Source organism: Hippoglossus stenolepis, chromosome 9, assembly GCF_022539355.2.
Source record: "Hippoglossus stenolepis isolate QCI-W04-F060 chromosome 9, HSTE1.2, whole genome shotgun sequence".
NCBI classification, from domain to species: Eukaryota; Metazoa; Chordata; class Actinopteri; order Pleuronectiformes; family Pleuronectidae; genus Hippoglossus; species Hippoglossus stenolepis.
Window position 1 is genome coordinate 21,435,621 of NC_061491.1, and position 13,879 is coordinate 21,449,499.

General features: G+C 41.8%; 2 protein-coding genes across 7 annotated transcripts in view; both read right to left on the reverse strand.

The window, feature by feature from the left end:
• On the reverse strand, positions 1-6,252 carry LOC118114459 (creatine kinase U-type, mitochondrial). The gene is made up of 10 exons (XM_035164881.2): positions 6,099-6,252; positions 4,142-4,310; positions 3,751-3,949; positions 3,571-3,666; positions 3,263-3,484; positions 3,074-3,159; positions 2,268-2,391; positions 1,909-2,043; positions 1,660-1,785; positions 1-278 (listed from the first exon to the last, which is right to left on the reverse strand). Exons 2-10 carry the CDS (start codon positions 4,285-4,287, stop codon positions 162-164), a joined length of 1,251 nt encoding a protein of 416 aa, XP_035020772.1. The 5' UTR covers positions 4,288-4,310; positions 6,099-6,252; the 3' UTR covers positions 1-161.
• A 2,749-nt stretch (positions 6,253-9,001) lies between these two features.
• rasgrf2b (Ras protein-specific guanine nucleotide-releasing factor 2b) overlaps positions 9,002-13,879 on the reverse strand; it is a 41,717-nt gene continuing 36,839 nt past the window's right edge. For 4 of the 6 annotated variants that reach the window (XM_035167022.2, XM_035167024.2, XM_035167023.2 and 1 more), the window contains 7 exons: positions 13,494-13,597; positions 12,669-12,753; positions 12,375-12,572; positions 11,915-11,994; positions 11,692-11,809; positions 11,535-11,609; positions 9,002-11,246 (listed from right to left, as the gene is read on the reverse strand). In XM_035167022.2, coding sequence (XP_035022913.1) covers positions 11,154-11,246; positions 11,535-11,609; positions 11,692-11,809; positions 11,915-11,994; positions 12,375-12,572; positions 12,669-12,753; positions 13,494-13,597 — 753 coding nt within the window. In that variant the 3' untranslated portion in view covers positions 9,002-11,153. The remainder of the gene's footprint in view (positions 11,247-11,534; positions 11,610-11,691; positions 11,810-11,914; positions 11,995-12,374; positions 12,573-12,668; positions 12,754-13,493; positions 13,598-13,879) is intronic. The other 2 variants (XM_035167025.2, XM_035167021.2) reach the window with 1 other exon arrangement.

Genomic DNA, 13,879 nt, shown 5'->3' on the forward strand with positions numbered 1-13,879 from the left:
TCAGTTCATCAAGAGTTTATTGTGTTTTTACAATATACACGTAATGCATTTATTGCGCATGTTAGTCAGTACAGTGCTACACAAGCCATAAATAGTTTTGTAAGACCAACATTAATGACAAGCGGTTGGAGCGCCTGCTCGATTCCCAGCAGAGGTGCCGTTCACTTCCTGAACTGAGCGATGGGGGAGGGGATCTTGACGTCCTGCCCCCTCTCCAACCTCTTCTCACATTCAATCAGGTAGTTTACACCATCAATCACTAACTGTGTCAGCTCCACCTGTGAACACATGATAACTACTGTTAGAAATCAAGTTGTTACACAGCTTCAGGACATATTTACATTAATATCCATGTAAATGATCGACTATGGTCCTGATGATGACCAAACACAATGTGTCAACATGCAGGATTTTATTTAAATTCTATGAGAACTTCACATGCTCCTTGGAAGATTCCATTTTTGTGAAGTCGTTGTTCCGACTTTGGTGTTTTGATGTGTTTTGAAATTGTAATGTGTAAAAAGAACATGGAGGCTTTAAAAACTATGTGTTCTGAAAGTTTAAACGTATCGACAGCTCTTTCCAATATTTGCATAATTACAAAGAGCAAATCATTTAAAAACTGACTCATATTAATTATAAAACATCTGTATTAGCTAAAAAGTAGATCCTGTCAGGTGCTTGTGGGATGGACATGTAACAGTCGACATTAGAAGCTGCTATTTCAATCTAATTGTAAAATAATGTCATGATTGGTTATAAGTGATGACGTCAGCGACTCTGTAACTTGCGTATCAAATACTTTTCGAATTGTTGTTCCGACTCGAGGTGGCGTTTTACATGAACACACATTTTTCCATGAACGTATAATTCTTACACCCCATCGCGGATTTGGTCACACACATGCCGGATGGAACATTTTGTCAGCTTGTAATGAGCATCAAAAGTTAATTCCCAGTGTGCAGTCAGTCGGGAAACAAGGAAAGAAAGGAACATAATTAAATTTCACTCACATTGCATTTTGTTTCCTTGACCTTTAAAGTTAAGTTCAATAGCAGTAAAGTAAGATTAAATCTACTTTTTGAACTCTCTTAACCACATAAAAGTTGAGAACAAGTGACATGTGTTTGCGTTTAAACTCTTTTATTTTGAATTCTCTGTGGTTATGTGGGTTGAGTTCTATTTGAATACATGACGCCCATGTGATCACCCACATCCCACCCCCACACCAGCTGCCATCTGATTGGCTTTAACTACCTTATAAATGCCTGGAGAGCTCATCCTATAGGCGGCAGTGGCAAGTTCAATTAACACAGATACACTTTGGTTCCCTGAGTTTAGACTGTCAGGCTCTAGTCTGACCGGAAGACACGCCCATCTTTAGTCCTGACCTTAACAAGCTATTACCTTTCATAACATGTCATTGATAGTGGGTGTTGGTAACTACACAGTCTGTGTGGAAGTGATGCATGAAGGGCTCAGATCAGGAGTCAGGAGACCTTTAACCTCAAGTGGCACATCCCTGACTGGATTACAGATTAGAGAGCAGCAGGGGAGACGGATATTCCCAGCCCACGCCTGCTGGGATGTCTCTTCTCCTCTCTCGCTGCTCATTTCCACTTTTACTTAAGACTGCGGCCCTCCTGCTCAGGTGTTTACCTCTGACTTGCCCAGACGGTCGAGGTTAGAGATGTCGACGGTGTCTCCGGTCGCAGCTGAGTCAACACCTCCGGTGCCTCTCTTCTGTAGCCTCAGGTTGTCCAGGATCTTTTTGAAGCGAGGGTCCTGGATCGTAAACATCACACACACCATTAATCATTTTCACAAAGAAGAACTACAGCAGGGGAGCAAAACTGTCTTCCTGTTATGTGCGGTTGCAATTGGCAGTGTGTGTGTGTGTTGGAATACCCTGCTGAGGAGAGGCAGGCGGATATGAACACCAGCCCTGAGCCCGGTGCCGAGGTTGGAGGGGCAGGTGAGGATGTAGCCCAGATGCTCATTCCACATGAACTCCCAACCTTTCTCCTGAATCAGATGCTCCACCTACAAGTTACAGAAAAAGAAAATGTTTCCAGGGCGTTGGTGGAGGAAGAAACACGACTAAGTGCCAGTCCAGTTTGTCTATGTTTTAATTCTACTATATATTTGCTCTTAGGGCTTTGTTTTAATAGATTCTTAGAGACGACAACTGCATGGATGTCATATAAGAAAATGAGGATGGAGGTTTTGGACCACAGGGGGGCACGAAGACACAGAGACATGCTGACCTGTTTCAAACCTCTGCAGAACCTTTCAAACACTCTCTTCATGTTCCCTCCCTTCTCCATGGATATGACCCGGGTGTGGTCCTCCTCATTGATCCAGATCAGGAAGTTCTTCTCGTTGTTGTGCCTGACACAGAATGAACATTTCATATCCATGTTAATTAATTTACTGGTGCAGTGTGAAGAGAAGAAAAGTTATGATTCAATCACGTTCAGTCGACCAAGAGCCTCCAATGTCAGGGTACGGGTTGTGAAGGCACAGATTGGGGGGTGAAGGTCCAAAGAACAATACTTTTTTGAGTTTTTGGACATCAAGGAAGAAAGGAGGGATGAGAAAGGATTTTAAATTTGTTGTGGCAACAGAAAAACAGAAAAACAGTTTGAAGAACGTGGTTTTAATTTGGTTCTAGAGGAGCTGCAAATGCAAAGTCTGGGATTCTAGCAGCGATCTATTAAGCACTACAGGAAAATTGCATTTCCTTGTATATTAGAGTGAATGAAAAAAAACTAACAGTGTAATCCTAATACAAATTCTATTATATATGATCCACCTTTCTCCAGTCATGTTGCAGTATTTTCAAGTAATTAATGCTAACTTTCCTCTAACAAACATATCATCAAATAAAACGCTGCGGTCGTCTTATTTGTGTTTCTGATGATGCGTCTGTTCATCAGTTTTCCTCTCAGCACAAACCAACCACTGGTGACGGCTGTGAACGACAGCAAGAATCAACTATGCAGCAACTAGAGTATTTAAAGGGTCTTCAAGCTAATAAAATCTACAATATTTCTTTCTCCGACAGTCTTACCAGATCCCACGAGCATCGGGCCAATCTCTGGCCATCCCAGCTGACGTGAGCAGAGGTGACACAGGTTTATCAAACAGGAAGTGCTCCTGATTGACCAGTGAAGGAACAGAGGAACCGGCGGGGAGGTATTAGGTCATTCAAAGAAAATACAGAAACCTTTTCTCTGAGTGTGGGTGATTGTGCACAAACCTCAATGAGCTGTTGCTGCTCCCTGTCAGACATCTCTCCCAGGCTGTAGTAGCGACCGGCCAGGTCTCCTTTCAGGCCGGACAGAGCGGTCACAGCCACACGCTCCACTTCACGGCGCTCGGAGCGAGTGCACGCGGGCGGGAGGCTCAGGCCACGGATGCTACGTCCAGTACGGACACGAGATGACAGCACATAACGCTCATCAAACACCCCTGAGGTGATCTGAGAGGAAGAAAGTATCAGGTCAGGAGCGGACACAAGGAATGAATGAATGGATGTAAAGGAAGAAAGAGAAATGTGGGTGTAACCTTGGCAGCATCCAGGTCAGTGGGGTGCTTCATTGTACGACAGTCATAGCCGTTGTGTCTGTCCTTGATAACAGGGTCAAAGAGCTCAGCAAACACCTGATTCGACAAAAAAATCTGTCAGACTGATGAATTTTAGGACAAAATCGAATGCAAAAATTCACTGCAAACATGAACTCCAACCTCATAGCTCTCCTCATCTCCAGCCACCATGCCCACAGTCTTGATGAAGGGGTGTCCGGGGTTGTCGACCCCAGTCTGGATGCAATGGTCCAGGGTCCAGTTGTTGGGAGTGGTCTTGTCCCTCAGTCGTGCATAAATAGTTGGGGTCAGAGCTGCTGCCATGCAGTTGTTGTGCTTCCTCAGGTCAGGGAAATCCGCACTGTACAAAGTGATAAACACACTCAAACCTTGGTTCTATTGATCCGCTGCCTGACCATCTTTATTGATGGACACACACACACACACACACACACACACACACACACACACACACACACACACACACACACACACACACACACACACACACACACACACACACACACACACACACACACACACACACACACACCTGGGTGGATAGAGCCTCTTCCTCTCAGCAGCAGCAGCAGAGCTGTCACAGAGCAGGTATCCAGATGCCAGTGTTCCGGCTCCTATGCTGGCCAACAACACTGCCGTGTTACGACCAGACATCATACGGGTGAAAGAGTTTGCCATGGTCACGTGATCTTGGTTTTCACCTGAAGAAAAGTCAGAGGGCAAAGATCACTTTCCATCAAGTTCAAATATGTGTGATTTATTTATCCAAAAAATTAAATATGACATATCCAGGTTTGCCATAAGGTTTTATTTGTGTCAATTTGATGTTAGATTGCAGACATCTATCAACTTACACCTTTGAATGTGATTATATCTCATGGAAATGTTCTGTAATTCAGTTTGCTACTACAAAGTGCTTGTATTGCCACTGAGGTGCAATCTCATACAGCTGTAAATCTCAGGATGTATGATGTATTGTTTTGACGGAGCCTGAATATCACAAATTTACATTAAGATGTTTAACCCACATGTTTACAGGTCCGTTCACAGACAAAACTATTAATTGCATTAAATTAGAAAAAGCTTAAGTAACAGATACACCTGCAGCCTGTGTGAGGAGATTATTCTGGAAGCAGACAGAAGCCCTGTCACCCGGGGGGGGAACCGAACGGCTCAGGTGATCAGATGACTTGTGATTGGATGCCGAGAGAGGTACTGTCATATTAGTGTATGTGTCTGATAGTGTCAATCAAATATCAGAACTGATACCCTTACCCTATCAGAACTGTTAATTACAACCCTAACCCTGGGAAAGTAGGATCATTATTTTTACTTAACTCTGTTAAATAGGATTGGCAGCTACATGTGGAAGAATCTGCACCAGAAACTATTAATAACTATTATAAAACTTAAAATATGTATATCTTTGCAGAATATTACTCATGATACAAGTTCAAATCATGTAACACACACACACACACACACAGTATCAATCGGAGCAGTTGGTGAGAATAAGCTGAAGTTGCCAGATCAGACTTGGCATCGACCCTGGACATAAACACATGATCCTGTCTGACATCCTGGGCCGGTCAGCTGAGCTCCCACAAGGAAGAAGGAGACAGAGCGTGGGGGGGAGGTGAGGAGGAGTCGAATGAATACAGGAGAAGATGAGAGGGAGTCAGAGGAAGTTAGTGGAAAGAGAGATCAAGAGAAGCTGTGGATTTAAGGGAGATTTATTGAAAAAAACGCGAGGAGAGAACAGATTGGATGAAACTGAATGAAGGCGTGAGGGTCAGTGTTTAACGGGTTGCGGGTCAGATTAAGGTCGGAGGGGAGGGGGGAGAGAGTAAGAGGGCAATTAACAGAGAGAGTGGAAAATGTAGGATTAGAGAGATTCCCACTAGAGACTAGAAGATTAAATGAAGCGGCACCTGCACCTTCTGACCTTAACTGAAACAGGGGAAGTTATACTGCAAAGTAACATGAGTCACTGTAAATGGCTTCGGTTCAAATAGAGTTTTTATATAATTGATGTTAAATGTGAGATGAGCAGTCAGTCGTGGGCGAGGGAGCCACTGCTGGAGCTTTGATGGAGCAGAAAATGAAGAACAGTTGTTGACAGGTGGCGGCTCCCTGTTAATATCAGGTTATGTACAGGTTCCCTAATTATGCAGGTGGCTGGTGTGCAGGCAGCTGAAATCTGTGTCTGAGGAGCAAATACAAAACGAAATGCTCAGGCTGCTCATGCAAAGATTAACATCTCATGTTCTGTGACACAAAGCATGTGTGAAATGTTAAAACTCTCACAATACAACTGCAAATAAATGTTTCTCATCTTAAGAGGGAAACTGATGCTCTCACTTTGATTATAAACATAAATGAGTGTTATATGAAGGATTGTTTCATAATTCATGTATCGGCTGATGCTCTGCCTGCGGAGACAGGAAGGAGACACGGAGGGATGAGAAGTTCGAGAGTCCATCACTCACCTCAGGATATAAGTGGAGAAAGGAGGCCGAGAAGCTGTGGAGTGTTTGTCCTGCAGCTCAGTCCAGAGACGCTCGATCTGCAGAGTGAGAGGGGACTGAAGAACAGGAGATGGGATCAGAGAGAGAGAGAGAGAGAGAGAGAGAGAGAGAGAGAGAGAGAGAGAGAGAGAGAGAGAGAGAGAGAGACTCAGGATTAGCTTCTCACTTGGCATCAGATAGAAAATCCTCTTTCTACTGTCAGTCAGCATGTCTGCCTTCCTCTTCATACATGCACTCTCTCTCTCTCTCTCTCTCACACACACACACACACACACACACACACACACACACACACACACACACACACACACACACTGCTTAGAAGTTCTGAGGGTGGACTTTTATCAGGCTCAGTATATTTTGAACTCCAGTCTTCAAAACCAGTGACATATTGAGTTTGTGGGTTCAGTCCTCAGTTCACCTTGCTAATGTTAAACTCCAGCTTCTATAAGAGCGGCACATAATGTGTGAGAAACACTAACAGTGATGGTCCTGAGTAAACGGCTCCAGGAGTTAACAGACCTTCACAAAGTTGTGAGGTAAAGGCTTCTATCATTGTGATGTTCTCTAAAAAGTCCACTGTCCAAAGGAAAGAATTTCCTTTGGACACTGGCGATTCTGGTTCTTCAGGTTGAAAGAACGAGGTAAGTTTGGGAAAATCTTAGGTTCAATCTTCATGTTTTTAAGTCAAACACTTAATGTATAAACAATCAATAGAATATAAGTGTATTTTTACAACTAGCACTTCAGACAGAGGTTTGACCCTAAAGCTCGGTTTCCCTGATTTCACTGGGCCTGTTTAAACTCATCAATGTACATATTGAAGTTTGGCTACGTTTCCATAATTCTATAATATCATGACTTTGAACCACTGACATCTTTTAGAAGTCTGATACAGAAAATGACATATTGTGTGTTTTTGGGGTGACACATACCCCAGCAATATTTTCATGTGTCATAAAACATGTCTGGCCTGGAACTTTAAGTGCATTAGATTTCATGTGCTGGGATTGGTGTTGAGTGATGTTTCACAGCACAGCCCGTCCACCTTCAGAAATCCAAGTAGACATTATCTTCCGGCTGTGAAAATGTGAGTTTATTTTCCTCTGAGAAATAAAAGAGCGTCTCACAAAAAGAATATATTTTAGTTTTATGCTCCAAAGGAAGGAAGCTATGAAAACATGCATAACTCTGTTTGTGGTTCATTCATTGGCCGTAAGACAAAGTTAGAGTGTGTGTCATATCCAATCTGCCAATAGGCCCATATAGACTCATCAAACATGTGGGTCAAGGTCACATGTTTATCAGCCCTGCAAGATATCGACTTCCTCAAAGTGTCACATGTGCTTTTATTGTCCCAATGTTTCACTCAGATTTTTCAGCATGTCAATCCCAGTATTACTGGTTTTCACGAAGCCCATGAGTTGTTGTCTCTGACTGCAAATGGCTGCGATGTCACGCTCGCAGTGTTGTGATAAACGTCAGATAACTGCCATCCATCTGTCCCCTCAGAAACAGGAGTGGAGTCGGTTGATCTGCTGTAAAAACCCCACTGGGAGACAAACACTCAACAACCCACGAGTGCCACCCTCCAGCTGGTTTCGCTGACTCCAGATCGCACAGTAGAAATCTGTCACATTTTGAACGATGACTTTATCACCATGCAAACACTTGCTCAACTTGGACTTTACACCAAACCATGTTTCCCTCTCACTGCCTCTGTGTCAGTCTGGTCTGTCTCCCTCTCCACTGCAAAGAGCTGTGTCGGTTGTTACTGAAACTGGATTCAACCCTGTTTCCTTTTCATATTCAATCCTCACTTTAATATAACAGCTGATCAGTTCAATATGTTAGATTCAAATGAATGAAGTCTGTTGCACTTCTAAGATATTTTGTAACACGAGGGGCTCATTAGCTCATGACTTGTATGCAGCTCATTCCTTTACTGATGCAAAATGAGGCAATTTCACTCATGACCACCAGGTGGCAGGATGGCCACTGTGCTAAATCAGATTAGATGGAAGTGTAGAGACCTTTATGTCATGGGAAAAAGCAAACAAGGTCATGGATGAACGAGCAGTTGTGGACAATGGGAAAAAACACTAAAAGAATTTAGTGACATCTAGTGGTGAAGTTTCATGTTGCAGCTGAATACCCCTCACCTCCCATTGCAAACATGAAAGAGAACCTGTAGTAGCCTTCAGTAAAGAAAACGACAATTCATACATTTTAGATGATCACACACTAGAGAAAACATCACTAGGATTATTTTATATTCAATTTCTGTCAATAGATCCCTTTCACCTAAATCTTACACACTGAACCTTTAAATAAGATTGTATATGATTAAAGTGCTAACTACTCTCTCTCAGTGCAGCAACATGTTTGCTTTGTGTGCTGACAGTAGTAATTCATGACAATAATCATAAAATCCAAGTTCCAAATATTACAAACATCCCAACTTGTTGTCTGTGAAGCACCTGCACGTCTGGATATAGATTGAGACCTCACAGGGATGTTGCCAAATCTTTTCATATAATAATCAGTTTCAAACTGTACATTTCTAAATGACTCATCATTGTAAGAGTCGGATAAAGTACTTTGAAAGATGTTTAATTTAAAAAACTGGCCCTGTTTCTAGATGTGGGCGACACCAGATACAACTGTGAATGTTCGTGAAGAACGTTCAAGAGGATTATTTCTTTGTTAAATTAAACTGTGATCTGATCAAGCACAAGTTATAGTTTGGCCCAAATATGTTGATGCACCAGAGTTTGTTATAGCTCTATATTATGTGGAGAAATTGACATGGGAATAAAAAGTAAACTTAATATCTGGGAAATCATTGCACACTGCAAAACACATAAGGCATGTTGAATTTATTTCCCCTGCACCTACAAGTGAAAAATGCAAACCAATAAATAAACACACAAACAAATACACAAAAATAATATTACAATACAAACATCCAGTCTTCTTAAACCTGTGTGTAAAACAGACTCTCAGTTACGGGCGCAGAGCAGAAGACAAGTTTCCCCACAAGCAAAGCCTGAGAACGATTCCTCTCATCGATCCGGGGTTTTCACTGAGGTAACTTCCAACGCTGCTACTGCACGACAACAGCTGTTCTGAAGAAAACTCCGTCCACAGACTGTGCTGGACGCGTTGTGGTACACCAAGAAACAAATATCCCAGATTAGATGGACAGAATATTGTTTTCATGCCTTTTACCAGAACCTCCAGACAACTACAGAGACAATATAGAGAAGCAGGTACAGGGAGCGTCCGATCAGACATGCACAACATGCAGATGTTGTGTGCATGCAGGACAACTACGTTCATCATATCAGTTAAATGGAAAAAAAACTTTCAAATGCTACATCTTTTTTTTTAAACTTCATAAGACATTTTTTTTCCTTTAGAATAAAGTTAAACAGATTTCTTCTTCACTGAATCATGAGCCTGGGATGCAAAACTAGAATTCAACATGAAAGCAAGAGACCCAAAATAAAAAATAAAAATATTCACAGCATAACAATTCAAAGTATTCCTTCATCAATCATATGACATGTGTGGAGTCACTATATGCAAATGTAATATATAAATACAGTATCTGATGAAATGAATAGCATGGTCAACAACTATCATACTGTCACTCAAGCAAAGCTACATGTCAGAGAGTGCAAAAACTGTCCCAGCCTACATCCAAGACTTCAAACACTGGGACCTGACTACACACGTCAGTATCGGACAAATTTGCAAAAACGGCAAAATAAAAAATTCAAACTGCACACAAGCACTGCAAAAAGCTTTGGGTCAGTGGAGGTTATAGCAAGGTTTCAAACACCAGAGGGCGATATTCGCTGATGATCAGACGCTGCAATGACATCACCAGTTTTCACGAACATGCTACTGATAAGTTTTCTGTCAAAGGAAGTGGAACGAGTAAAACTACTGATTACCTCAAAGGTTTTCCCCCAAAGCAGGATTTGTACAAAACTTTACGTGTGTAAAATTGGCAATTGAGCAGAAATTGACCTACGCCAGTGGAAGGCACTGATAAAGTTTTCAATTTTGTATCATTCATGAGGACATTTAAAAAAAAAAAATAGAGCTTTCTGTTCTCATGGGGAATCTAAAGAAGACCAGACTCAAGATAAATAGAGAATTAATTGTTTGATAAATGACAAAAATCAGCCACTTCATCAAAATATATATATTATTTTCCATTTTAAATGATTTTTTTTATGGTTTTCTTTTTAGTGTCTGTCTACATTTCCTTTGAAGGCTGAAAGGCGTTTTGCCGTACCCAGCCCACTGAGGGTGCATAGTGGCGTAGAGAGTCACCCCCGGGCAGAGTGAAGCATGCTAAGCTCAGGGTCAGGGGTCGGGGGTCAGGGGTCAGGTTGAAGGCCGTTTACACAGTTACATCCCAAGCTGAAATCATGCAAGTTTTATACAGTGACCATCGTGAACGGAAAAGCATCGCCGGGGGCTCTTTGTTCCAGGACATGGCACGAAAAAAAAAATGCAAGGTTAAGAGAACACCGACGACAGCACAGAGACACGAGCTCGGACATCTCTCCGTCACACTATCTGTATAATGCTACATCTCCGTTACATCCACTGTGTTTCATTCACGCCATGCTCTCAGACTCTCAGCCCGGTCTGAGGAAGTGTGATGTCTAAGTGCGCCACTTTCCCCGGAGGAATGATGAGCGCACACGGCGACATGTCATTTCCTCAAAACCCTCACGCAACGCAGCTCATGATCCTTGATGACAATCAGCCCGACGCTTCAAAACCTCTCGCAAAGTTGGAGGCTTTGCCCCGACTGTCCTCACACTTGACGCTTAAGAAATCTCTCACATCATCAGTCTCTTGTTTTCCTTTTTCAGCGTCGCTCTCAAAAAACTTCCTGGTTTCCTCTTTTTATTGATGAGATTATGTGGGCGTGTTGCCCTCTGGGGGTTGCAGGTTTCCGCAGGCTCCCTCTTGGCCACAAACAGCCGCAGCTCAGGCAGGAAGTCTGGGCTCGATCTTCAGCGAGAGGTCATAGAGCGTGTCTTCATCCATGATCAGAGTCTTATCCAGAAGGTACTGGGTCACCTGGACACATGACACGGAACGAGGTGAGCGTTTGAAAATGAGCAACCAGTTTTATGTGATTTTCACTTAACGAGTGAGAAGTATATTTTCATATAAATATATATATTTTTAAAGGCCTACAAATTAGAAGGTCTTAATTTTGTAGCATAATTTCTTTAGCTTTATCTCAGTTTTAATGTTTTTTATCCATTTACATTGTAAAACACGTGCTAACAGGTATTTAAACTAATGACATGTATTATTAATTATTCTCAAAACGTACAATACATTCAGTGACGTGATACAGACGAGTACCTTGACTTGAAGCTCTATTCTGTACGGCGTCTGCTGGAACTGTCGGATCTCTCTGATGATGTGGGAAATCTAAAGAAAAAATGGAATCGACAATTAGTTCAGGATGATTGTGCACATGAATTAAATCTCCTTTATGGATGTTTGTGCCTACCATCCTCATTTTGGAGAAGTTAACAAGGCCTTCCTCAGTGAAATTGGGCGTTCCCTCCTCAATAAAGGCAAGGTCTGTCAGATACATTCCCAGATATGGTACACATGGAGGGTTGCAACTGCAGGAAGACATAAATAAAATAAAAACACTCATTCCTTTTCATTTATTTATTTATTTCTGATATCTATGATGATATAATTTGAAATCATGTGCAAAATCTGACTTTTTCAGGGTTTCCCTCAGGTTTTTGAACCTCCCCTCCGATGACACGGTCTTCTGCAGTTTGTCCATCAGGGCTTTAGTCTGAGAAAGATCACAAATACGCATTTAATATCATTTTAAACAAGATTGGCTGCATTAACTCCAGATCCACTTATTCTTAATAAAAGATGATAATAATAAAGTGACAAAATTGAATTTGGCTCAGCTCTGAAGAGGGAGAACGGCTCGGTTGGATGATTATGGCCTTAATTGATTTAGTGTTCATGAGAATCAAACGAGAAGCAGACATGACAGGTAAAGGCTTTTTTCTTCTTCCATAAACTGCGTCATTCTACCACAGGAGACGTTCATTTGTAGATGTTAGAGACAAAAGATCATCTCTGCTGAGGAAAAACTCCACCGACAACCTGTTTTCTGCTTTTTCCATGTGGATTTCAGAGAGGATGATGGTGTTACTCCACCTGTTTGCTGATTTTGGCCCAGGTCTTCTTCAAACGGTAGATGGCGCTGCGATTAAGCGCAGAGGTGATCTCCAGCACTCCGTTGTAGTTGTTGAGGCAGCGGCAGATGTCGGCCACAGCGACCCACTTCTCTATGGAGTTGGCCCTCGAGCCCACGTCGGTGTGGGTCATAATCTGTGACGCCACCAGGTTGCTCATCTTCACAAAGGGAAAAGAGGAGATGGCGTAGAAGGGTTATGTGCTGGATACTGACTGTGGTGTCAGGAACTAAACTGGGCTTAAAGACAAGCTCACGTCATTGAAGTGTTGGCTGGTTTTCATGATGTAAGGCGTCCTGTCCGTCTTATCAACCTTCATCCAGCCCTGACCGAGGAACTCCCTTAACGAGAGGGGAGACAGAGACACATCATGAGACTGAATGAGATCACACTCTCTAAAATATAATCTCACATTAGCCTGTGAATTAAAGATTTTATCACGTTTTGACATAATTAAGCACCGTGAGTAAAGAAAAATGGTGTCTAGTTAAGAATTCAATAACTTAGTGGTGATTGGTTGCAACCTGGAACTTGTATTTCTATCTATTCAAAATATAAAGTTTCGAGAAACTATAAAGCAGATTTGCTTGTAGCTGTAATTATTTAAAAGCTATATTTTCTGATTCTTTTAAATGGTTTTATAAATCATATACTGAGCTGGATAATCTGTTTTAGTTCACAGATTCAAATTAAATTAGATAACCTTTTAATATTTGCAATATATGAAATAGCTTCTAAAAATACATGAAATGAAATCATTAAATGAAAAATACAAAGGAGAAACTATTTAACATTCAATTGCAGGTGTTGATTGAAGGGAGAAACCAACATCACAGCAATGTCTATATCTTATAAGTCATGGTAAATTCAATATTAAGATAAAATCTTCTTATTTCCTATTGAAAACTAACTTTGTGAAAGTTGTTTATTTAAAAGTTTTCTTTGTTGTTCTTCTCAAACCCCTGTGATGCTGCCACGGGGAAACTGAGGTGATTAACTGGTCCCGTAATAAGTTTCCTAAATGGATTTATTTTTGTTTTGGTGCAGATCACAGTGTGAGAGCATCATGGGAGAAACTGACTCATAGGGGATGCTCCTGAAGACAATGTGATCCAGCAGAGTGATCTGTTCAGCCAGCTCCATCGCCGAGAGCGACTCGAAACACTCTGCCTTCGGACAGTCCGCCTAAACACGCACACACACACACACACACACACACACACACACACACACACACACACACAGAGAAAAGCAGTCATAAACAAATATCCACACCACAACACCAACATAAATAACAAGGAGATATAAATATCTAATAAAGAGGTTGACTACGATGAATATGTTTCATGACATCTGACAGTCCCCTGGAGACGGTCACAGTATTTACCCCCGTCTGTCTGCAGGCGAGGAGCGTGTGCACTGACAGATGCTTTTCACTTCTTACAGACGCATCGTGTTTCTGTTTGA